The 25,573-nt window shown below is 64.2% G+C and overlaps 1 protein-coding gene across 1 annotated transcript in view; it reads left to right on the plus strand.

Annotated features, from left to right (window-relative positions):
• Window positions 1–25,573, plus strand: part of LOC138806554 (probable RNA-binding protein 19) — a 60,197-nt gene that overhangs the window by 29,076 nt on the left and 5,548 nt on the right. Inside the window, exons 22-24 of the mRNA XM_069991971.1 lie at window positions 10,423–10,528; window positions 15,999–16,119; window positions 23,081–23,190. Of these exons, the coding sequence (XP_069848072.1) occupies window positions 10,423–10,528; window positions 15,999–16,119; window positions 23,081–23,178 (325 nt within the window). The 3' untranslated portion in view covers window positions 23,179–23,190. The remainder of the gene's footprint in view (window positions 1–10,422; window positions 10,529–15,998; window positions 16,120–23,080; window positions 23,191–25,573) is intronic.

Here is a 25,573-nt window from a genome sequence, read left to right on the forward strand (position 1 = left end):
TGTGCGTGTGGAGTAGACTGTGTGTGTGTTTTGCCTGGTCCTGTGGACCCAGAGCCTGGACTCGGTGGCTTATTGGCAGCGGCCAGGGAGTGGATGATGATTGGGGGGGAGGAGAGGGAAGGGGAGGACGCTTCGGGCCCTGGTCCTGGCAGATACAACTGAGAAGCCCGGGGCTGGCCTGACCTGCTCCCTGCAGTGAGCGAGCTCTGGGGTGGAGCAGGGTGGGGAGGGGGGCGCTGGGTCACCACAGACCATCGTGAACCGTCCACCCTGCCTGCGGCCACCAGCCAAGGTGGACCAGAGGCTGGGATGCAAACTCTAGCTCTGTGTCTGCACAGGCAGCAGCGTGCGTGCGTGCGTGCGTGTGTGCATGTGCGACTCCAGAGCCAACCCTCTGCGCGCGCCTGTCACACACGTGTGTGCGTCTCTTCCTCGACGCCAGGGCTTGTCACCTGGCTCGGCTAGGGATCGAACCTGGGGCCCCGCAAGTGCTAGGCAGGTGCTCAGCCCTGAGCCTCCCTTCCTGTCTTTCTGGTTTTTCCTCTACTTCGCGGCCCTGGCGATGTCTTCCCGCCTGGTGGCTGCCTGCCTTGGCTGCGGTCCAGTTGCAGATGGCTCTCCTGGAGCGGCTGCCTTCCATTCCTGCTCTGTGTGCACTGGGAAGGAGGATCCCCGCCTCCCCCCTTCCTCCCAGGCCCATGGCTGGTCACCCCATAGGACAGATGGATGGAAAGGTCGGGGTTCGCGGGGTCCCTGGCCCAGGCGCCAGCCCTCACTGCCGCTCCTCAGGTGGGCAAGCCGGGGCCTAATGAGGCTTGCCGCCCGTCTCCTAATTGCCGGTCGACTCGGTCCTGGGCGGCCTCTCCTGAGCGCCCTGTAAGTACCTGATTAAGGAAAACGAATCCCGGGAGGCGGGAGGCGAAGCCGCTGGGTTCCGAGCGGGGCAGGCGCCAGCGCGTAAGCTCGTCAGCTTTGTGGGCCGCACAGTCTCGGTCACAAACGCCGCCGCCGTCGGGCACAAGGCCGCTGTCACCGGTGCAGCAGAGGCCGCCAGGAGCCTCGGCGACCCTGGGGTACTTGGGGGGGCGTCTCGGCCACTCCTGCCTGCTGCCCGCTCCGCCGTCCCCGGCAGCCCCTGTGCTGCTCACGACGGCAGGGACGTGCGGGGCCCTGGGGACCCCTCCACATGGCCGCTCAGGGCTGGGCGAAGAGGGCGCTGCCGAGCCCCGATCCGCGGGGGCTGTGTCCCATGACAGCCCACCCCGCCCCTCGGTAAAGGTCACCCCAAATGTCCCAGCTACAGCCCGCCGCCCTCACGACTCCTGGGATTCACGGGGGACCCACAGTTCGGATCAGCTGGGAGAAGGTGGGGCGGGCAGCACCTCTCGGATCAGCTCCGAGCTAGGGGCAAGCGCACTTCCTGTCCCGCAGAATGGGGTTTGTGGCCCAACTGAGAGCCAGCCGGGAGCACCGGTGTCGCCACCGGCCTCGCCCCCCCACCGTGCCTGCCTCCCCTCCTGCCGTGGGCAGGTTCATGGGGGATGCTGGAGGGTGAGTGGGGCCGTGGGCCCCTCTAACAGACGGGCCAGCCGAGACGCAGCCCCCCAGCTCCCATCTGTGCCTCAGCCTCCCCACCTCCCTCGGTCTGGGCCGAGCCCGCCGAGCCAGGATGGCAAACCCAGCCCCGCTGTTCCCCGTGGGGTTCCACAAACACATCTGGTCCAATTTCTGTTGCGTGGCGGTCGAGTGCAGCCAGGGAAACCAAGTGTGCCTTTAATTATCTCCCACCCTGCCTGCAAAGCTTTGATTGTTGTCCTCCGACGGTAACTCCACGTCCCACCCCCCGCCCCCTTCCCCAGACCCTCCGCCAGCTGGGCCTCGGCGCGAGCCGTGACCACACTTCCCATCCTCCAAACGGACAGGCCGGCGCAGCCGGGATTACAGGCAGCCCCTCTCCTGCGGAGCCGCAGGGAGACAGAGCAGCGCGCAGCTTCTGTGCTCCGCCTCACACGCCATAATTCCCTTTCCCTCCTCACAAGGGTTCTGGAGCTGGACGGCCGGGGCAAAGGGCACCCCCTTTCTTCATCGCAGCGGGTTCTTCTCCGCTTTCCTTTCCTCCCATCTTGTCTCTGTAATTTTCCCACACCCCAAACCTCATCTGGCCCCAGTGGGTCTTTTTTTTAAAAAAAAAAGATCTAGCCTGGCTAGAACGAGCCTTTTCTGTCCCTCCCACTCCCACCCCGGGCCCCCACAGACAGACCCACACAGAGCCCCTTGACTCGCACCGCCTGACGGACCAGCAGCTGCCCGCCGCCTAATCGAGCCGGGTTCTCCCTTGGCCTGTTCAGACCCCCAGCAAATGGCACGCCTCACAGATCCATCTCAGCCTTTCTCAGCATCTCCAAACTCGCCAGCCATCCCGAGTGCCAGTTGTTTTATTGTTGTTTTCTTTCCCAGACTTTTAAAAATAACAGTGGTCCCAGCTGGGCCGAGCTGCCGGGCCCCCCCCCCTCTCGGCGCGCCGGCGGGCTGGGCGGCATGAATCACCAGCCGCTCGCCTGCCCGCCTCCCCGCAGGCCCCGGGCAGCCTCCAAGGCCTTCCGTCCCGCCGCCAGCCCCAGGGGAGCTCGGGTCGACGCTGCCCAGTCACCGCAGGCACACCCGGCTGGGATGCATTGTTGGGCAGATCACCAGGACACGGCAGGCTCCGGGCCGCCAGCATGAGCAGGGCCGGGCAGAGGAGTCTCTGAAGTGGGTGGCTGTCTCGGGCACGGGCGTCTGCAGCGTCCCTCCCACTGGGCCGTATAGAACAGGAGTCTCTGCAGACCTTTCTCTCCCACTTCCTCCACCACCTGCCCGGTGCTTCCCGGGGGGCTGGCAGCCATTGCTAGATGTTCAGGCCTGCGGACCGGGGCGGGTGCCGACCGGGGTGGGGGCTCGTGGGTAGGCAGAGGGTGTCCCCACCTCCACCGTCAGGGAGGCCTGCGTGTCGCGAGCCGCGAGCCCCTGGGCCAGGTCCCCCGCTCAGTCTGCCCTCCTGTGGGGCTGGGGGCCTTGAAGGAAGTCAGTCCAGCGCCACGTCCACCAAATGACAGGCAATTGGCCAGTCGCTGCCTACGCACGGCCAGGACCCAGTCGTGAGGGCTGGAAGAGAGGAAAGCCAGGAAGGGACACACAGCCGTCGGCCCACCCACCCGCGGTCATTGTCGTTTGATGAGTCTAGGAGACGCTCTAGCAACTGCTTGTTTTTATAAATAAAGTTTTATTGGCGCGCGGGCCACGCTGGTTGACTTACATGCTGAGGTGAACAGTGGTTGGAGGGGAAGTGCCTCTGCCTGTCTGACCTGGGGCTGTCAGCCGTTCTGGAATCTACCACTGTCAGCCCCACTGCCCTTGTCGGTCAGCAGCTTCTGAGCTCCGTGGTGCTGTGCCCAGTGGGGCACGTGGGGGCGGGGACCCGTGCCAGTCCTGGCGTTGTGGTGGAAGTCACGGCGGGAAGCCGGCAGGGTCGTAGATTGATTCCCTGACTGGTGTTAGGCTAGTGAGCAGGCCAGATCTCTCCCTCTCCCGCGCGCTCTCAGCGTTTGCCCTTCCCCCGTTCACCGTGTCCCCGCACGGAGGCGAGGCCACCCGAAGGTGTTAAATTGGTTCTGAAGGTCCACCTCTGTCTGGCCACGTTCTCGCACCGATTTCATTGACCAGAATCATCCATTTGTTTTCTTACAATGGGATTAATGGTGTTGGAGGTGGCCAGAGAGGAGCAGTCTGTGTGCCTTTCACAAACCGAGCAGAGGGACGCCCGGGCCTCGGCATTGCTCCTCTCACCCTGCTTCAAGCAGGAGAGAACTGTGCCCAGCGGCCCACGGGGCCCACGGGGCTCGCGGCCAGGCCACGCCTCTCCAGACGCCGTCCTCCCGCTCCTCGGAAAACCGGAGTGGCGTTGCATGGGCTGGAAAACCGCCGTTCCTCAGAGCTCTGACAGACCGCGGCAAGGGCTGAGCAGGGGGTGCTGGTCCCGTGCTGGGCATCACGGAGAGCCCTGAGTGGGCGCGCGCATCTCTGCAGCTCCATGGGGAGGAGTACCCAGGACCCACGACAAAGCCAGTCTTCAGCAACAGGGCTGTGGGTCTGCCATGGACCAGCCGTGACTCAGAGGCCGGGGTACCCCAGGTGCTGTCCCCACAGCCACCCCTGCATAGCCAGTCGGCACAAGTGTCGCCCAGCCTGCATTTCCTGCCTTCATCTCGGCGCTCTGGCATACCTGTGTCCTGCCAGGAAATCATGGGTGGGAGGAGGAAGTTACTTATGTTTCACTGAGTTCAGTCTCTTGTGTCAAGAGACTACTCTATTTTCTTGCTAGATGCTCCAGGTAGACCTGTTGGGCCTTTAACATCTTTTTTTTTTTTAATTTAATTTTATTTGTGAACATACTGTACAGAGGGGTTACAATTACATGGGCAGGATAATGCGTACATTTCTTACCAAGCATTGCAGCCTCCTCCTTTGTTTACCCTTCACATCCCTTCCCAGCCTCCCCCCTCCCCCCCAATCCCAATCCTTCTCCTTCCCCCCCTTCCCCCCCCCCCCCCCGCCTTTAACATCTTAAAGGCACTGACAAGGTATGCAGCAGAGGTTTGCTGAACTCCAGCCAGATTCAATCCCAGAAGCCTTTTTACCCAGAGTTCCCATCAATGTCCTTTAGGAGGAGTTTAAGACCCATGAGTTTTGAAGTTGCCGTGTGTGTGTGTGTGTGTGTGTGTGTGTGTGTGTGTGTGTGTGTGTGTGTGTGTGTGTGTGTGTGTGTGTGTGTGCGTGCTTACATGTGTGTGTTTGCACACATGCACACGCTGCTTAAGACCTGAACTCAAGGCCTAGGCTCTGTATCTGAGCTATTTTACTCAAGGCTGGTCTACCACTTGAGCCACAGCTCCACTTCTGGCTTTTTGGTAGTTCTTTGAAGCTAAGAGTTTCATGGACTTTCCTGCATGGGCTGGCTTCAAACCGTGATCCTCAGATCTCAGCCTGCTGAGTAGCTAGGATGACAGGTATCTAGGGTGACAGGTATTAGTCACCGTTTCTCGCCTCTGTCTCTGACTTGACCTTCAGATGCGTCTTGATTCTCAAGCCAAGGAGAGATCCACCCCTTTGTAGTACAGGATGCTGGTGGGGGGGTGGGAGGGATGCGGGGAGAAGGGGGGTTCCTCCAACCTCCCGTGAGGCCTGGCTCACCGCGGATGGCCCTGTGCATTTGGTGGGTTTGGAAGCAGCGTGTGTGTGTCTCGGCCTCCCCACCTGTTCAACACCCCTCAGGTCCTGCCGCGAGACCGCTGGCAGCCGTGCACTCAGGCTCAGGCTGTGCCCGGCCCCTGTGTGCCCTCAAGTCTGGGGCGGGGATCCCGAAAGCACCTCTCTGCTTCGGTGTATTTAAAGATGCACGGAGAGTCAGCGAGCTGGGCTGCTGTCACTCGCAGAACGCAGAAGTCCCGAGGGCCTGGTCTACCCAAGATGGGAAATCAGTGCCCACGGCGGCCAGGCGAGCTGGTTCGCCCGTGTGTCAGGCCTCCCGCCGCCCGTGACCAGTGCACCGCAGCCGTGCTCCCACGCACCATGTTCCCTCCTCCTCCCGCCCCTCTTCTCCCTCCCACCTCCTCCCCGTGGGCGGGTGGGGCCCCGAGCCAGGCCCCCAGAGCCGCTCCGGACTCTGTGGCGGCCACCAGGAATGCACCCCAACTCAGCGCAGAGCCACTTACCCACTCATCCCCAGGACTCCTCATCTAGAGAAGGGCCCCCCCACGCTCCTCTGCCACCTCCTCGGGAGCAGAGCCATTTTCAGCCCCCCAGAAAGAGGCAAGAATGGAAGGAGTGGGGTGCGGCTGGTGCCGGGGTGACTTTCCAGGCTGAGCGGTGGGTGATGGGTGGGGAGCGGGGGAGGACGGTGAGGAAGAGGCTCCGGCTCTATGCGGCTCCCTCAGATGCCCGAGCGCCTCCCCCGCGCGAGGCAGCCCCGGGCTGCTCCACACGGTTCGCCCTCACGCCACGTCCCCCACGCATGGCCACGCCGTGCCCTGGCATGTGTGTGTGGGGGGGGGCTGTGGCTCTTCCCGCGTCCTGTGCGTGAACCCTCCCCCTCTATCCTGCTGGGACTTACACACCCCAGGAGTAAATGTAGGCACTTCGGGGGACCCCAGACAGCGCTGCCCCCAGAGCTGGCCTCCCGCGTGGGCGGTGGGCGAGGGGGGCAGTGAGCCCTGACTCCACTAGCACTGAAGATCCCAGTGCCAGTCACGAACTGGAGCCCCAAGCACAGCTTCTAGCAAAGGGTAGGGGAAATAAGCAAACCCACCCTTCAGATGGCGAGCCAGATGGCTGGGGGCGGGGGGCGGTGGGACCAGGAGGCAGCATCAACTAAGGAGGCCAGACAAGCAAGGCCCGTGGAAGAGGCCGCCTCGGAGCCGAGAGCTGAACGACAAGGAGTCCGTTCTGAGAAAATCCAGGGAAGGAAGGTTCCGGGTAATGCGAAGGGCAGGTGCAAAGGCCATGGGGCAGACTTGTCTTTGGTGGCGTAGGGACAAGCGGAAGGCCACCTCAGGTTCTCTGGAGCAAGGGAGGAGGGAGAGGGAGGAAGGCACTGCCTCGAGGCCCCGGCAGGAAGTGCACGCAGGCCCCACGCAGGCCCCACACAAGCCCCACGCAGAGCCCCACCATGCAAGCCCCACGCAGGCCCCACACAGGCCCCACGCAGGCCCCACGCAGGCCCGACAGGCACTGGCCATTGCTCAGCTGGGCCTCGTCCACATGCAGTTAGGAAGCCTGTGGTGTAGTTGCAGGGCTTCCTAATGCCAAGAGACTTGGCCACAGGTCCTGGCCGCAGTGTGCTCTCATCTAAAACCGCCCAGTCCTCTCCTGGGGGCGGGGCGGGGAGTGTGTGGGGGGGTGGACACCGACTCCCAGAACAATGCCGTGAGGCAGGTGAGGGGGGCCCTGCCCATCCTTGGGGTCCAGGGCGGAGCAGAGGGAGGAGCCCCTCCCCCCCCTGGGATGGAGGGGCCTGTGTGCAAACATGTTTTGCATAGCCTGACTTGTTTATGGGGGCCAGGCGTAATTGACTGCCCCCCCTCCACACCTTGGAGCCCCCGCTGCCCCCCACACATACCGCCACCGCCACCGCGGAAGAAATTAGAAACGTGACAACAAACTCCACTTGTCACGCACACACACACACACACACACACACACACACACACACACACCCGTCCCTCCCCCGCCCACCACCACCACCAATCACGCGCCGGAGGCCTGGCAGAGGGGCGGGGCCGCGGGGCGGGGTGCGGGGAGGGTAATTGGTGAACCCGGGGTGAATGAAATAATTGGAAAAGTGAGGTGTGAGTTTGTTGGGAAGTGTGAGCGCGCGTTGGGGGAGAGCGAGCCGGCCTGGCCCCTTTATTCACAGCTTCGGATACAGTAATTGCTATTTTGTGCTTCCTATTATCCTCGCAGCGGGGAAGCCCAGGCCGCCCTCCCCCTCCCCCCCCCCCCCCCCCCCGCCACGGGCCGGGGAGGAGTCCCCAGGTGCCCTCTGGTTGCCCAGCCTCCCCTCCCCCACCCTGCCCCCACCCATGCCCGCCCCCTCCCCACGAGACGGTGCGGGCAGAGGGACTTCCTTCGGGAGCTGCTCTTAAAAATGGCCCTGTGGACTTGGCAGTCAGAAAAGGACCTTCATAATGGCTGCTAGTTATATGTCGCTTATCGCCAAGGAGCTAAAGGTACTTCATCGATTTTTTTTTTCCACCTCCCTCCCCCGCTCCCCCCCCGCCCCCCCTTATTTTCTTTCTTTTGAATTCTCTCTGGCTGGCTCTCTGTGATCGTTACGCACGCACCCGGGCCTGGCCACGGGTCCCCCGTGCAGTGTCCCGGGGCAGGCGCCCTCCCGAGCCCTGTCACGTGGAGGTCGCAGCGCTGCCGTCCCCAGGGTGGGCACACAGCCCAGAGAGGGGCAGAGCCCAGAGGCCCAGCGGGGCGGGCGGGGGGTGCCCTGAAGTCTCAGCCGCGCATTTTGGGAAGTTCCTTCTCAGAGCTAACCCTAATCCCACTCTGCCGCTCAGCTGGAGCCGCGCTCTCCCAAAGCCGCCATGGCCGTCCCCACCTGAGCCGTGTGGCAGCTCCCGTGTCCTCCGACGTGGCTCCCCCCGCCGAGCCCACAAACGCCACTTCCGCGGGCCACGGGAACCTCCTCACCAGCTTCTTCCTCCACCTTTTAATTACTTCCCTCGCCTATCTCCAGACCTCCGGCTACTTACCATGCACGAAGCGTCGCAGCTTACAGCACGCCGCAGAGAGAGAGGACTGAGCCTCAACAGTCAGCCTCTCGTCTCTCTCACACGTGCACGCACGCACAGATACGCCGCGCTAAGAAACCTGGGCAGAGGGTGCCGGCTGTCCTCACCCGGAGCCCACCACCCCCGGGGCAGAGCGGGTGGTGTGCACACAGCCCCTGCGTGGGGGAAGCTGGGCCCCGTGGCACTGGGCAGACCACCGGGTGTGTGGGGCTCCCTCAGCTGCCCCCACAGGTGGCTTCCCGCTGCACCCCGGGCCCAGTGGTGCCGGCTCCTGGGAATGACTGGTCCCCGCTCAAGGCGGGGGGCGGGGGGGCGGGGAGGGACGTTGGTGCCTGCATCCCGTTCAAATCCCACCGCTTCCTAGCAGGCACTGCTGCTGCTCCCGACAGCTTCTCAGTCTGGGAAATGGGGCCACGGACAATGGCCACGCGTCCCGAGTCATCCTCACCCCCGCTCTGTGGGCAGGGGTGAGTTATCACCAACCACATCCACCTTCATGGTTACCACCACCTCCTCTGTTGGTGCCAAAACTTCCTCCTGGCTGAGCCACAAAGATCTGCATCTATTCTTCTCTCATGGGGTCCCCCAACCCCAGGGAACCGTCTCTGGTTGGTGCAGGGTGATGTCAGCCTAGCCTTGGGGGGGCGGGGGGGAGCTAAGCCCCAGAGGCTGCCAGGGCCCATGGTTGAAGCACCTGCCCGGCCCCCACACTCTTCATCATCAGCGCCATCATACTCCAGGTGTGAAAGCTCTCAGCCTCCATCCCTCATGTCCCAGTGACTCGGAGTCAAAGAACCATTCGTGCAAGCGAGGAACAGATCTGTGCACCCCTGCCCTGCTGTGTCCGGCTGTGTCCCCGACCTGGGGATTAGCGCAGGGACCGAGGCCCTGTGTGTCAGGGGCCGGGTCGGCCTTTAGGTGGCAGCATAGAGCAGGGTTTGTGGGCTGCGCTCCGGCCTCCATCTCACCCCACCTGCCCTGTGTCTGGTCCTCCACCACCCCGGCCACTCTAAATCTAAATCGGCCGAGAGCTGCCTCACAGCGGGGAGCTGGCCGGTTCCACACCCACTCTTCCCCTTCCCCGGAGGCCGGCCCTGTCATCAGCTGGACGCACGGGGGGGGGGGGGGGGGACGCAGGCAGGGCTGCAGAGCGGGAGGAGACGTGCAGGTTCATTTTGAGGATTCATAATGCTGCATTTACACACCGTCCTGCCTCCGGAAATGGGGCTGGCAGATGCCTGGTCATGCGGCAGGGCCGTGGGTTAACGTCTCGGATTTAGCTTATATCATTTCACAAGAGCTCGAGGCCTTTGCTGTGTTTCTTACCTGATCCGTCCGTGGCCCAGAGCCTCCTAGACCGGCGGGGGAGGGAAGGAGGGAGAGAGCGGTTGTTGTATGTGTCGGGTGGCCATCAGTGTGTGTAGATTTTCAAATAAACTAATACCCCTCTTCGGATGCCGTGCACATTAAATATTTATCGGTAGCAACCCGGGCGTATGGATTTGATAAATGGACATTAGGCGGTAGTCGGCGCGGGCGGGAGACCCTGAGGCAGCCCAGCCCCTTGGTGCTAGAATCCCTCCACGGTCTAGCTCAGTGGAGAGGACAGGGGCAGCCCAGGGGTGACTGAGCCCATGTTTACCTGTTTGATTCCTCTAAGGAAACCCCGGGCCATCTTCTTCTCCAGAGCTTTGCCTGGCTGTGGCTTAGCAGGTATCAAAAGGAAAGCCCTGGAGAGGGGACCCGGGGCTTACAGGGAGGTGCTGTGTGGCGCAGCCTCGAGGGCACCTGCCCGGCCTCGACCTGGGGCTAGACGCCAGGGCTCCGCGCCTGCCCTCCCCGCGTGGGGCATCCCCGCACCTGGCCCCGAATGGAGGGGCACCCCACCGACCCCGTGAGCAGCCCCTCTCCCTGGCAGAGTACAGTCAGGAGCAGGGGGTGGGGGACTGGTCACCTCACAGGAAGGTCCCCCCCAGCTGCTGGGGACGCGCCGAAGGCTCCCCACCGCCCGCCACGGAGCACACGCGGGCAGCCCCCTCCACAGGCCTCGGTTCTGACCCCACGTCTGCCTTCCGTTTGTTTCCAGCACCTTCGGGGAGCTGAAGACGGTGCGCTTGCCCAAGAAGATGGCGGGGACCGGCGCCCACAGAGGGTTCGGCTTTGTGGACTTCCTCACCAAGCAGGATGCCAAGGTGAGGTGCCGCTCGCCCTCTTCCGGGGGGGGGGGGGGCCTTTGGGAGAGGGGGCCGGTCAGCAGGGAGCCTCCACAGCTTCTCTCCGCTCTCTGTCGCCATGCTGATTTGCACAACCCAGCCCCTCACTAGAGTGTGTGTGTGTGTGTGTGTGTGTGTGTGTGTGTCTGTCCTCTGCACACACTAGAGTACATGCCACCTGCTGCCCCGTGCCTGGAGAGTTCCAGGCCCGTGGCGAGCGCCTGGCGGCTGTGTCCTCCCTGCCTCAGCCCGGCCCGGGGGTCTGGCCACCGCGGGGAGCGTGGAGAGGCGGCGCAGGCCGCTGGGGTGCCGCTCGCTGCAGAGAGCAGGCGGTGTCCCGCGGTCCCTGTGAGACTCTGAGCCGGGCGCCGTGCCTTGGAACGCGGTGGCAAGGCTGGTGGATGACATGCAGGCTGTAAGCCAGCCAGCCCTCTCCACCTGCCGTGTGGCTCCCATCATTAGCCGGGTGCCTCAGTTTCCCCCTGGTGGAACAGGTCTCAGAGCTGATGTAAGAACCATCCCACCGCGCAGGCGTCCTCGGTTGGTAGGTTAAGGAGTCTGGGGGTGCCTTGGGGGTGTCTGGGCTCCAGGCGACGGCTGGAGGCCCTCCTTCCCCACAGGGCCGCTGCAGAGCCCACGCTTGCTGTGGGCTCCGGCCTGGGCTCACAGGCCCCTCTGCCGGGCTGGACCGTTGGGCTCTTGGTATTGGCTAGGGCAGGGGTCCTCGGGGTGCACGTGCTGTGCGTGGCGGGTCCCCCGCCGGCGATGTGGACTGGCTCTCCCGCCCGGCACCTCACCAGGCGCTACTTTTAACCCCGCCGTGGCCGCAGCAGCTCTGCGAGCCCCGTGCAGGGCGCGCCCCCTGCCCTCCCAGCCTTCCAGCGGCTTCTGCCAGGCCAAGCTCCCTTGCTCTTTTTGCTTCTCCAAACCCGCTGTCGCTCCTCCCTCGGTCCCTCCCAGTCAGCGGGCGGAACCGGTCCATCACCCACCCAGAGCCCCGGCTGCCCGCTCCCCACACACTGAGTGTCAGAAATAGTGGTCACTGGCGGGGTGGGGCCTGCAGGGCGGGAACTCCCCTCCCTTCTCCCTCCCCTCCCCCCTCATCTGTCCTCTCCCTCCCCTCCATCCCCCCTGCCTCCCCTCTCCCCTCTCCCCCAGCCTGGAGCTTGGGCTTGTCCTTGTCATCCCTGAGCTCTCGTGCTTTCTCCATGAGACCCCCTGGCGTATCCCCAGGGACTCAGGTCCGTCAGTCCCCCCGCTTCTGGGTCAAGTTCATAGCCCAACCTGGAGATTGGAGGCTGTGGCAGGTCCCCAGAGGACCCCAGAGGCGCTGAGTGGGGGCAGGGAGGCCCCTCTCACACGGCTCACCACGGGCTCCCCCCCCCCCACCACCACCACCGGTGATGGTGATGGCCGAGATCAGGAGGGGCTCTGCGTGGCGTCTCCTTCCCCAAATCACACACAAACACACACACACACACCGTGGGACTCCAGCTGTGTAACCCACTGAGAAGCTTGGGGGGGGGGGCCCAGGCTGGCACCAAACCGCTCCCGCTAAGCTGGGGGTGGGGCCTGGGCCATCTTCCCTGGACACAGGCCAGGGTGACCGGAACCCTGCTCGCAGGAAGCCGATCGATGAGCTGGCAAATTCTGCCAGCCTAGGACATTTCATCAGCGCCCAGTGTCCCGGGCAGTAAATGTCAGTGCCGCTAAGAAGCACTGTTATCTGAGTCTCCAGGTGTGTTGACAGGGCACTGGGGAGGGAGGGAGGAGGAAGGGGCCGCGGCTGGGGCCCTGGGCGGGGCTCTAGGCCGCTGTAACAGCTCAGGAAGGAGGCAGCTGGGAGCTGAGTCCCATCTTTGGCCAGGACAGTATTCATCCTCATAGCACTCAGGAACAGGCAGCAGGAAGCCCCTTGACAGTTGTGGAAACTGAGGCACAAAGGCCCGAAGGAGGTGAACCCAACAGCTGGGAAGAGCCTGGCTTCCCCCCTGAATAGAGAGCCAGCTCTCCACGCCCCGCCTGCCTGGGTCTCCAGGCGTGGGGCAGGGCACATGGCCGGTCTGGCCTTCTCACCTGGGCAGGTGCGCCCCGCCCTCTGGCCACCAGGCATTGTTGCCTTGAAAGCTGCTTGCTCCTGTCTTGACCCAGCCCGGGCTGGCTACGGAGGTTCTAGAAAGGGCCACACGGGTGAGAAGGGCACAAAGAACAGATAGGCCACCCGGAAACGCGTGCATGAATCCCCGCGCCCCGTGCCCCCTCCCCCCCCCCCCCCGCGCCCCGTGCAAGGCGCCTTTAATTTTTCCCCCCTTCCCCAGCCCGCCATGCAGTACTTTGGCGGTTGCAGCTGTTTTTATTTGCCGTCGCTGCTGTTGTTTTAAAAGGTCTATTTTCACATGGAATGTTATCCAATTAGCAGAGCAATGTGTTGGCTTAAATAAACACTTGGGGGGAGCCGGCGGTGGGAGACGCCATGGCGGCTGGCGTTGGCAGGCAGGGCTTCTCCACTGTGGCTTAATTGTGGGGTCTCCAGTCGGCGTCTCCTCTCTCCCTCTCATTTCTCACCTCCCCACCATGCGGGGTGGGCTCCGTGCCCAAGCCCACCCCACCCCCGTTCCTGCAATGCTGAGTGCGGGGGGTGGGGCATTTCGCGTGGCACCCCGACAATGTTCTTACCCCAGTCTCTACCAGGAAATGGCACCGCGGGGAGCAGGGTGGAGGGGTGGTCTCTGTGCTCGGCACCCGTGTCCCTGGTTGAGCTCCTGTACACCTGTCCTGGTGTGGGTCTTCTCATCGCAGCCCACGGGGAAAGGAAAATGGTTTGAATCCTGAACTTGCATTTCAAGGCAGGGGCTCCGGCCCAGCCAGCACATTCGTGGGGCTAAGGATCTAGAATCGGTACAAGCCACTCAGAGTAAGCAATGCTGCCTGGCACCCCTCAGGGGCAAGCAGCTCTGCCGGCGGCCCCCCTGCAGACATCCTGCACACAGAGGCCCACCCAGGGCCCTGGAGGGCAAAGGGCACTGGGGTTCAAACGTCGGCCTCCAGTGTGGGCCCTGAGGGCCTCGGGAGCCGTTTGGACACCCTCGCCTGGAAATGGGCCATCTATGGGTGTTTGTGCAGGAAGCGCATTCCCGGGGGGACCCGAGGGGTCACCTCGACCTACACAGGGAGCTTGGGTTACCCCCGCCCCAGTGCCACCCTGGCGGGCAGACCTCCAGCCCTGCTGGGGCCGGAAGAGGCTGACAAGCCACCGCGAGGCTTCACGACGGAGGGCAGGGTCTGTCCCCGGAGCGCAGGAACTGCTGCTGTGCGGACAGGGCATGCGGCGGACCCTCCCCTAGCACACCTGGGCCCGGGGAGCCATCTCTGCACACGGGGGCCTCCTGGCCGGCTTAGGACCCACTCATCCCGGGTCCCTGGGTACAGGTGGTTTGGGGCAGGCTGGCTGGCAGGGCTCCCCGGCCCCCCGCCTCCCAGGGAGGTACGGGCCCCTTGGGACAGGAGTCCCGCCAGAGGCACAGAGCAGCCTTTTTGCCGCCTGGAGAGGCCGTTGCTCTCCCCAAGAGGCTGTGGAGCCATCAGCCCAGCACTGTGCTAACAACCTTCCAGCACCTTCCTCCACCCTGAAAGATGGCCGCCAGGCCCGGCCACACCAGCTCGGCGACATCCTCAGGGAAAGGCAGGCAAGGATGCAGGAGGCCACGATCCCTCCCCACCCCCACCCCAAGCCTGTGCCCGCGGCAAGGTGGCGTGGCCCGAAACCAGGCCTGCCGCTGGGCTCTGCCCCCTCCCGCCCCGGGACCTCACAAACAAGGAGCTTCCCTGTGCCCTTCTAATGAAACCCAATTACGCCGGATTATCCAAGGCCCATTTTAGCCGTCCTCGCCCGGCCGCGGGAGGAAGCCCCGGTCCCTTCATTAACCTGTGGGGACCGGCCGGGCTGGGGCGATGCTGCTATTTTGGGAGAACCACATACCGAGCTCTCCGTGCAAACACAAAAGGGCTTCTGTGTCCACCCTGCCGTCGTTCCTCTTCCTCCCTCCCCCTCCTCCACCCCCGTCCCCGCACGGTCACGGAAGGCGGGCACAGGTAGTGGCAACAGGCCACATTCAGTGCGCTCACGTGCCAGGCCGGGTAAGCTCGAGACTCTCGCCAAATCCTCCCCATTCCTTACTGCTGCTCAGAGACAGCAAGCTCTCCCCGCGTCACACAGCGTCTCTGATCATGAAAGGCCCCTCCAGGGTACAGAGCGGGAGAAGGAACCTTTAGGGAATCCTCCAGTGAACAGAGACGCATGCGCACAGACGGGCCCTTTGAAGCACAGGAAAGAAGGAGCTGCTTCCATCCGTGGTGTCTCGCCCGGGCCTCCTTCCTGGAGTCTCACTTCCTCCCTCCCAGGGTTGAGATCTGAGCAGCCACCAGATGCCATGTCTCGCCTGGCACGTCCCCAGGAAGCAGCTCCTGGGGGACCCTGCGCCCGGCTGGAATATCGGCCATGCCGGGCTCCCCACCAGCTCCTCTCCCGGCCCCCCACCCGCCACCTCCCTGCCTTGCCAGCTGAGCGAGTGTTTTAGAGCTCAGAATGAGCCATTTCGGCTCGGGGTCCAGATGCATTTTTATATCCGCCTAGGAAAAAAAAAAAAACCCCACGCAGGGGCTCTGTTGGCAGTCAGAAGGAGGTTTTTAAATTAAAGTCAAAAAGAGAGAGAGGAAAGAAAGTTTCAGCACCTGGCCCTCTGCAAACAGGGGAGAGAGGAAAAGACTCCCTGGGTTTGAGACGCGTCTGGTGGGTGGCAGTGCTTCTCCGGCTTGAAGAGGTGCCGCGTCCGTGCCTGGGCATGCGCTGGGCCCGCCCCAAGGTCACTTCCCAGCCTCCTTTGCGAAGGGCCTCACAGGAACGGGTTGTCGACCAGTCCAGAGGCCCAAGGTGGCAGGCAGAGCCTGCCTTCGGAGAACCCGTCCCCCTGGCCCAGGAAGGGGCCGGCGGGCCGGCAGCCCTGAGTTCCGTGGCTCTTGTGTCCCCACCGCCAGGGCCTGCCTCCCTTCCTGCGGAGGGAGGGGATCGGATCTCACTGCTGTAGAAAGGGCAGGATGTGGGCCAGGCCAGCCCCGGCTGCAGTCAGCTTGAGACAGCAGGGAAGCAGGGCATTGAACAGCAGTACAGGGCCCGAGCCACCAACAGCCAGGGCGGGCGACAGGGTGACAGTCGGGGCCTCGCGCCTGTCATCCAATGACCAAAAAAGAGCCAGGCTTCCTCCCAGGGCTGCAGCCGCCGCCGACAGCTCGGCGGGAGGGGCGCCCAGCTAAAGGGGTCACCCCCCCAGGGACAGAACGTCATGTCCCCCAGGGTCACCGGGGCCAGAGACCCCGGCAGGCAGCGGGCGGGCGGCCTGGGGGAGCCCCGGTTCCGAGTCACTCACGGGCTGCGTTTCTCGTCCTCCGACAGAGAGCCTTCAACGCCCTGTGTCACAGCACCCACCTGTACGGCCGGAGGCTGGTGCTGGAGTGGGCGGACTCCGAGGTGACCCTGCAGGCCCTCCGGCGGAAGACGGCCGAGCGCTACCACGGTGAGTGTGCCTGGGGCCCCGCCCACCGGCGGAGCCCTGTGCCCAGTCCCCTGTCCCTGAGCTGGGCACACGGTGCCCAGGCCGGAGGCAGAGATGGGCGTTTATCCCAGCTCCTTCCTGCCACACTGCTCATCCACGGCGTGGGCCGTGGTCCACCGGGTCCCCCAGCCCAGCCCCTCCCCTTCCTCACACGGGGCATCGCGTGGTGACCCGGATGGCTGCATGTCGGCCGTGTTCTTATGCCGGGGTCGCCGGGGCTGAGGAGGGAGACGGGGGGGTTAGATGTGTACCAGGCAGGTAGGAAGAGGGGAGAGGCCGAGCCACGGCACACGGGGTGATGGCAGCTGGGCGCTGCAAGGGGTGCGTGACCTCGAATCCCAGCTCCACCGCCCCCCAACCCCACACCCGCCTCCGCGTCTCCCCTGCAGTCAGGCAGAGCAGCTGCCACATTCTGCCCGCTGTGGGGCCTTGGCTTAGCGATGGTCACCTGGCTGTGAGTGCGGCCCTGGCCACACCCCCCACCCCAGACACACACCTTCTTCCCCACGCTGTCCCCTCCCACGGGCTGTCTCTCCAGTGCAGGGCTGGAGTCTAAGAGAGGCCTGGTCTAGTCTAAGCTAGCCTAAGAGATGCCTCACACCCCCTCCAGGAAGCCTTCCTGCCTGCCCAGGTGTCGGCGATCATTCCGTCCGCCCGCCCGCCCTCCTCTGCTCCTTCTCCTCTTCCCCTGTGATGTGCCTGGGCCAGGCCATCTTTGTCTGCAATCCGCCTGTCTTTGGGTCCCCTGTGCAGTCGGAGACGCACAACTCAATAACTCCCCAAATGCTGACGCGCAGACAGGACCTGCCTGCGCCATCGACAGGCATTGACAGACCCAAATGCACCGCTCGGCAAATGTTTGTGTAAAGGTTTTCCCTGGAGCGGAGGTGCAGCCCCCACCCGGGGCTGCCAGGACTTGTGGGCTCAGCATTTGTGGCCCGCACGGCGGGGCGGGGCGGGGGGGGGGGCCTTCAATACATTGAGCTCCGGGAAGCCTCGCTGTACCCCAGCGCGAAGAGCCGGCCCAGGCGCCGCCGCAGCATGGCACCCGACAGCCCAGGCGCACACCGCGGGGCCAGGTGGAGCTGGGCTGGGGTGAGCTGGGAATGCCCCCAGGTTCTCCAGGAAGGCGCTGTGTCCTCTGATCACAGCGGGAACTTCCACCCGGCGCGGTCACTACAAAGGCTTCCTGGGATGAGGACCACAGAATGAAAGGCGACATCTTAGCCGGTCCTCAGGCAGGGCCTGGCAGCGCTCATGGGTGCCACCTGGTCCTGAGAGCAGATCCCCGGGCCCAGGGGTCAGGCGTGGCCGGGCCAGGGCACGGCTGCACCCTGCCGCCCCAGAATGGGTCCTTGGTCCCAGAGGAAGCCTTGGTTCACCAGCGGAGCGCTGAGGTTCACCGTGAACACACCTGCGCCCCTGGGACCAGCCTTGTGTCCCCCTCCCCCAGGGTCACCGGGGAGCTGGGGTGAAGCCAGATCGTACTAGTTACCGTGACAGATGTGCCACCTGTGGGCTTGGGCACGTTTCAGTCCTGCGCCACAGAGAGCGCTACCGTGCTTAGCTCGTCACGCAGCAGAGGCACAGAGAGGGCAGGACACTTGTTGGGAGGCAGCCAGCAGCCAGCCACGCCGGGCAGAAGGGCGACGCGGTGCTGGGCCTCCCGGCGAGCTGCACAGCCGTCCCCGTGTGCAGTGCTTGGCTCCTCGTGTCTGTGACTTTGGGCGGTCCCCACTTTGGCTTCCGGATGGTAGACGTAATGGGGGGGGTCCATGTTGCTGTTGGGGTATCGCTGGGCTCAGGAGATGATGGTGCCCGGCTCATGCCCCCCCCCACATCCCATGTCCCCCCCCTCCCTCCCGCTGGCAGTCCCGCCTGGCTGAGGGCAGGTGCGCTCGGGAGGAGGGAAGGGCGAAGGGCGTAGTGCTGATCCAGCAGAAGCCACCGCCCATGCTGGCTGAGGAAGCTTGTGTTGCACCCCAGCTCAGCCCCCAGGGCGGCCTGTCCCCCCCACCTCCCCCCTCCTGCCTAATCAGGGGCTCCTCTCTCTCTGTCTTAAACATTGCCTGGAGCTGGCCCAGACCTGGCGAGTCACACAGGGTGCTTTGGGAGGGGAGGATGGAGGCCAGCCTCCCCTGCCTCCCCCCCCTTCCCCGGCCAAGAATCACATTTCTCATGGGCAGCCCGGGGCCCGTGGAGCGCTGCTGTTGTGAAAAGAGAGAGCAAGGAGGGGAGCGAGGGAGAGGGAGAGAGGGAAGTCCGCCCCTGGCCACGTCCCTTTCTTCCCGAGCGTGTTCCAGCCCAGCGGGGTCGCGGCACCGCCGGGCTTTCAGGGCCCCGCAGGCCGCGGGTCCCCGCGAGCAGCCGAGAGAACATAATGGCACGGAGGAAATCGGCCGCCAAGCCCTTGGTTTTAAGCGCTCGCCGCCAGGGAGGCCGGGCAAACAGGCTTTTATTTGGCCGGGAGCACGGCTCTGCTTCCTCGCGTTGTCTTATTCCAGCTGGGCAGGCCTGACGGGCTGTGGTTAGCGCCGGTTACCTTTCACCTCCGGAGCCGGGAGTGCGGGCATGACCGGCATGGCAAGTGGCTGGCAGCGCAGGGCCCGGCCGGCGGGGGTGGAGACGGAGGGAAAGGCCCGCAGAAAACACTCTCACCGCCCAAGCAGCGCCGCCTGCCTGCGGGGAAGGGGGCCGCCGGCCATCCCCGCCCGGGCCTCAGCCCGAGGGTCAGGTGAGCGTCTCCCGGGGTGGCTTTCCTGCATCTTTCAGCTCCCCACCCCTGCCAGTACAGGCTCACGGGCACCATTACAACTCTCTGCCCACCTGCTTGACCCCAGGCCCCGGCCAGCCTGGCCCTGAGCCTTGGTCACAGAGGGGCTCGGCGACGGTGGGGGTGAGGGAGGACCACTAAGAACCTGAGCGGCGCTATCAGCAGGGCGGCCAGTGTGGGCCCAGCATCTAGAATGTGCCGGGCCTTGCGTGGTGCTGACTTGGTTCATCTTCCATCTGGTGGGGGGGGGGGATCTGGGCTCCACAAGGCTGGTCATGCCCAGAAGCCCTGCTGACTGAGAAAAGTGGGGGGTGGGTACAAGTGTTGTAGTACACTTACAATCCCAACTCTGGGGAAGCCAAGGCAGGAGTCAGAGGCGTGAGCTCACGGGAGACTGCGTCTCCAATTTTAACCACGCAAAGACACACTGGGCAGCAGGCGGTGGCCAAGCCCTGTAATACTAGCTGCTACCAGATCAGGAGGCCTCCCAGCGGACGAGGATGGGCGGAGAGGGCCAAATAGACCCCAGTGTCCATCCCCCCCTCCCCCGCCCCTGCAGAGCAGAAGGAGAATCAGGACGTGGGATTATTTGGAGCCAGGCTGCAGAGGCCCGGCCGGGGGTGGGGGTCCGTGGGCGAGCCGGGGCAGAGGCGGCCGGCTGAGGCTCCCCCGGCGGCACGAGGCCAGTGTTCCTGAGCCCTTGGTCTCGGTCCTCCCCGCGTGCGGGGCCTCCCCTGGGAGCAGCCGTCCGCGTGCGCGCGTGCGAGAAGGTACTTACTCCCAATCCAGAGAAATTGTTATTGACTTGTGTTCCCTGCCTTGCGCAAACATTTCACTCAGCCGACACGGCGAGGCCGGGAAGCCCCACCAGGGCTAACGGGGAAGCCAGCTGTGCCAGGCCATCGCCCGGCTCCTCCTCATTGATCATGGAATTAGACTGACGGGAGGTGGGGGGGCAGGGCGGCCGGGGCGGGGCAGGGGCCAGGGCCCAGCCGTGATTGGACGAGGGCCTGGGACCTGGCCAGAGAGAACAGCGGGCCCCCCTCCAGGGCGTGGCCAGCGGCGGGGTGTGGTCGGGAGATCAGCAGGTGCATCACAGCCGCATGCGCGCGCGGAAGGAGGGGGATTCCGTGGCCCTTGAGGGGAGAGAGGAGCTCGGGGGCCATATTGGCCGGCACCCACTCCGGTCTGCACTTTGCCCACAAGATGGGAATATGGAAATACTGGGATTAATCATCTTGTTTTGCTTTTGGAAGACCTGGGCAGGAAATTAAGCTTTTGACCCATCCTCAAGAATCAGGTCTGGGGCCAGGCAGGGTTGTGCACACCTGTACCCCTTACCGCTCAGCGGGCAGAGATTGGGGAGATGCGGGCCCTGGCCAGCTAGCTGAGAACCGACTAAAGCCGGGGGGGGGGGGCGGGGGGCATGGCTTGAAAGATTTGCTGCAGGCCACAGCCCTGGCCGCAGCCACGCTGGGCTTCGGTGCCCTGCAGGGCGATGGGCCAGCTGTCCCCTCAGGAAGGGCTGGGAGGCTTGTGATAGGCGGGGTCCACAGTGTGAAGGGGGGGCGCTGTCCCACCTGGTCCCCTCCGGGCACCCAGTCTGTTCTCGGGAAGTAGCGAGGCGAGCAGACCCCACTGCAGGGGTCGGGGGCACCCTGAGTTAGCTCTCAGGACTTGGGGTGCGTCTACACCGGCTGCCCATCCCCCTGCCTCGCCGTCGAGGGCCACCCTGGAGCCGACCCCCAGCGGGCACTGACGGGTGCCCAGGCTGGCACGGCTGTCCTGCGCTACAGGTGCAGGGGCCACCGCCGTGCTCCCTGTGTCACGAGCATCTTGCCTCTGGTTACGTCCTTCCAGAGAGGGGGTCTCTCTCTGTTGTCCAGGCTGGCCTCAGACTCCCCGGCCCGCGATCCTCCTGCCTCAGCCTCCCCAGAGCATGTCCTGGAGCAGTGTCCAAGGCGCAGGGATGAAGCCTCTGACTGCGGTGGCCTGGCCCAGGTCTCCCAGCCCCTCCCAGCGCTGCTCTTCCTTCCCCTCCCGTCCTCTCTCCTCCCCGCCTCGCCTCCCCTCTCCCAGCCTCTGCCTCCACAACAAAACCCCACAAAGCGCCTTCTCTTGTCCTCCACCGCCCAGCCCCCCGCCCGCACCTCCCCACTGCCACCGCCGCCGCCTAGTGCGCCTCACGCACACCGGGCGACAGAACGCCAGCCAGGGAGGGAGCGATGAGACACGAGACGCGGGCTGGCATTCTGTCAAGGAATTAATTGAAAAATAAAATCATTAGGTAGAAACTCCAGAATCGCAGAAGTGGTGGTTGGAGGGGAGGAGGAGGGGGCCAGGCCGGGGGGCTGCGGGGGGACGGCCGAGCTTTTTGTCAAGTTAATTTCTCGGGTGTTGGTGTTTGGTGACAGTCACTTGTTGTTTATCTCCGGGTGCAGCTGTGACGCGGGACCGGCGCCGCGCGTTGTCTTCCACCTTCCTCTGGTTGCATATTGTGTTTGTGTAGCGAAGAGGCTGTTGGCTGGGGCTTTGGGGGGGTGCTGGATCTCAGTCGCTGCTCCTGAGCCATGGGGTGCTCCTTGCCTGGCACAGCGGGGATCCTGGGGGCTGTGCAGTTGGGGTTCCCATCCGAACCCTGACCCCCGAGGACCTGAGCCAGGCACACGGGCGTGGGGAGCGGCCTGCGCGCCCGGCCTGCCCCCCACCTCGTTCATTCCCAGGGGTCACCGCCACACCCTTGCGGCCCCAGGCACCCCCATTCTCGATCCTGCTAAGGTAGGGGCAGGGTGGCACCCCCCCCGAACTCCAGCCACCTAGCCTCCAGTGTGACAGGTCACCTGCCATCTTCTCCCCCCTCCCCCCGCCCCATGGCACAGCAGCATCGGCCACCATGGTTAAGCTGGGGGACATGTCCCAGCCTGTCCGGGTGATGAGGGTGAGGTGCACAGAGAGGCGAAGCATGTGCCTTGTAGGTGCACAGCTTGTCAGGGTGGAGCTGGATTCGAACCCAAGCTTCGTGCCCTGCTCCTGACCGCAGGTATCATAGACGGGGGTTCTTGAGAAATGAAGGCACCCCCGTCAGGACTCCCGCTCTACAGAGCGCAAAATCAGAACGGCCAGGCCCCCCACACACACCCAGGGGTGCACCCGCTCCTGAGCCCTGCAGCCCGGTCGGAGCGGCCTGGACCGGCCTGGAGGACCTGGGGCTCAGCTCCGGGCCCCGGCTGACCCCTCAGGGGACACAGCGCCTCGGGCAAATTGAGACGGGGTCCCCAGCCGCCCTCTGAGCTGCGGGGCCTGCACGGGCACTCCACCGGGACGTGTCTGCCTCTCTCTCCCCCAGGCCTCAGTTTCCCCAGTTAGGCAGTGTCTCCAGTGCCTTTAGCTGTGCCACCTGCTGCTCCCAGAACCTTGCTTCATCCTCCTGTGCTGAGCTCCGATGTCGGGCTCTGCGCTGGGCACCAGCGGTGGGCGGCCTGGGGCAGCTTTGGAGGGTGGGGGGTGCAGCAGTGGCTGTGTATCGCAGGGTCTTACCACCAGGGGGCGCATGCCAGCGCCAGAGCCTGGCGTCGGATTCCATGAGTAGCCTTTCACTGATGGTTAGACAATGCAAGACCAGGCCACATTTATGGAGCCAGGGGCGGGGGAGGATGAGAGGGAAGGTGGGCAGGGACAGGGCTGGCACCCAGAGAGAAACAACTGGGGAACTGGCCGCATCCACAACCCCTTCCTCCTGGGAGCCTAGCTCCCTTTTCCGACCTCGTTACAAAGAACTCCTCTGCATCTGTCAAAGCCCAAGTCAGATAGCCCTTCTGCTCTTCATCCCTCGCAGCCTCCTGGGCTTTGCATGCGTGCACAGGGCATGTATTGCACGCTGTACCCATAGTCCAAAGCCTCCAAGGAAACAGAAATGGCAGCTACCTCGTTTCCCCAACCTTTGCCCAGCCGGGCCTAGCCGCTGACCCCCAGGGAGGAGGCCGCTCACCCTCCGGGGTGGAAGATGGGGCAGGGGTGCCCCATGGGGAGAAACTGCAGACTAATATTTCTCTCTTCTCCTCCCCTCCCCCTCTCTCCCCTCCCCCCTCCCTCCACCGCTCCCACCCTCTCGCCCTTCCTTTCTCCTCTCTTCCATCTGGGCTCCCACAGAGCCCCCGAAGAAAAAGCGGTCCGCGGTGTTGGACGGGATCCTGGAGCAGCTGGAGGACAGCGAGCACGAGTCTGAGGAGCAGGCCCTCCCGCTGTGAGCCGCGGCCAGGGTACGTGGCCCGGGGCCCTGGGGCGGAGGGCGCAGCAGCTCCCCGGCTCTCAAGATCAGGGAGGCCAGGGCCTGGGAGCCGGGCGGAAGGCCCCAGGGGCTGGGCTGCAGGACGGACGCACAGCCTAGGCCTGGCCCTAGGCTGGCCGGGGGGACACCCACAGCGAGGGGCGCCCTTGAATCGGGGTGCAGGTACCAGGTTTGTGTCGCTCTGCATCGCCAGCGATGGTGGCCACACCCCCTCGGGAGCTGGGGCCCTGTCCCCCCCACCCCGGGGCACAGTGCCACGCTGCAGCCCTGCCCGAGGGGGACGAGGGCAGAGAAGACCCAGCGGGCACCGCCACCCTGCAGCCAGGTCCCAGCACCACCACCGCTCCCGGGGGCCACCCCAGCCGGGCCCCCCCACCGGGCAGGGCTGTGTGTGACATGGGGCGATGCTGGTGTTAAACCAGAGATGCAGGTGAGCCCCAAGATTGGCATCTCTGTTTGCCTCTGAATCTGGATCTCTGGCTGGGGAATCTTTCAGCTTTGCGCATGAGACTCGGTCCGGGCTGCATTTTTGTGGGATCACGTCTCCGGTCCTCAGCTGGCGTAGGGAATGGCCCAGACCCCATGCCAAGCGAGGTACAGAGTACCGGCGCCCACTTCCCATGTGGTAGGCGAGCCTTACCAGGCCTGGCTCACCCCGAAGAATCTGGGGCAGAAGATAAATGCGCATAGCTCATTTCTGACCTCGCTAGTTCCCAGAATCCATCACGAGAGACCCAGGAAGAGACGGGGTAGGCCAGGCCCGTGGGCAGAAGGGGAGTGGCAGGAGAGAGCAGCCGCGTGGGGGCAGCAGCTTGGAGATCGGTGCTAGGAGGCAGAGCAGGTGGGCACAAGCGCTGGGCAGGGGATCTGCAGGGCTCCACCTCTGAGCTCCCTTTCCAGGTTGGTAAATGGATGCCGTTTTTGTAGGAGTGTGTGTGTGCGTGCGTGCGTGCGTGTATGTGCACGTGCATATACCAATCTCAGGGCTTGAACACAGGGCCTGGGCGCTGTCCCTGAGATTTAGTTTTTTTGTTTGTGCTCAAGGCTACTGCTCTACCACTTGAGCCACAGCTCCACTTCCAGCTTTCTGCCGGTTAGTGGGAGAGGAGTGTCATGAACTTTCCTGCCCAGGCTGCCTTTCCACCAAGATCCTCAGATCTCAGTCTCCTGAGTGGCGAGGATTACAGGCACACGGCCTCGTGGGATTTCTTTAAAAGACCAAAGATCTTGTCAGAAGATCCTGGGTATAGAAGCACCCGGCAGACTCTGTCAACACTGATTAAATGGTGGTGTTGTTATCGGTCACTTCAATGGTCATCATGGGCGGAGGGGAGAGAGATATCCTGCCCTCAGTGCAGGCCCAGGAAGTTGAGGCCTCAGCTGGGGGGGGGGGGGCAGGCCAGCTGGGGCCGTGTGCAGACCTGGGCCAGAGAAGAGCCCTCCTGCCCGGGAAGGGGCTGGTGGGAGCAGCACAGGCCCAGGCCGGCTCACAGCGGTAACATTGCTGGTGCTTCCCGCGCCTTTCCAGCTGCGGGTCCTATGCTGTGGGCAGGCCAGCCCGGGCCGGTGCTAGGCCAGGGGACAGATCTGTGATTGGAAGAAGGGTCAGAAAACTGTGAGATAGAACCCCAAGCCATCACCCCCCACCCCCACCCCACCACGGGGAGATCCAGGGTGAGACAGAACCCCAAGGTGACCTCTGCTGGCCCTGAGACCTGGGAGCTCAGATTCTACCCCAGGTCCCTTGACTGTGGGAGGCGCCTGCATCTGCCCCCACCCCCCACCCCTGGGAGCGGACACAGGCCAGGTCCCCACTGGGTGAACACCCAGTACGAGGAGAGAGCCGGGGGACACCAGGGTGTGTGTGCCTGGCCTCCCCACCCCGGCCTCCCTCCCTCCCCTCCGTCCCGTACCCCCGGTGCTGAGCAGGCCTCCGCCGACTGTGCTCCAAGCACCCAGGCCAGGATTAGCTGGGCGCGGGCGCACAGGCTTTGGTGAACAGAGCCGAGCCGGGTCTCAACATCTAATTCAATTTGTTCTGCCGAGATTGAAATATGAAATGGTTGCCAGTCAAAGGACGGGGAAGGGAGAGCGGGCCTCAGCCAGCCAGCCAGCCAGCACTGAAAGTTAAATTTTAATGGAAACGATTTAACCCTTCGGGTTCCAGGCGGAAAATGGAACACGCACTCACGTGTCCCGGGCTCTCCCTCCCGACCGCCCGCGCCCCTCTGAGCTCCTCCCACAGAGTCTCTCGTCCCCGCAGTATTAACGAGAAAAGATTGCTGCCCTCACTCACTAATAACGGGTCCCCCCGTACCGCTCCAGCCACTGAAATGAGCGCCTTCCAGACTCTG

This window comes from Dipodomys merriami, unplaced genomic scaffold (genome assembly GCF_024711535.1).
Source record: "Dipodomys merriami isolate MVZ:Mamm:240054 unplaced genomic scaffold, mDipMer1.0.p SCAF_400, whole genome shotgun sequence".
Classification (NCBI taxonomy): domain Eukaryota; kingdom Metazoa; phylum Chordata; class Mammalia; order Rodentia; family Heteromyidae; genus Dipodomys; species Dipodomys merriami.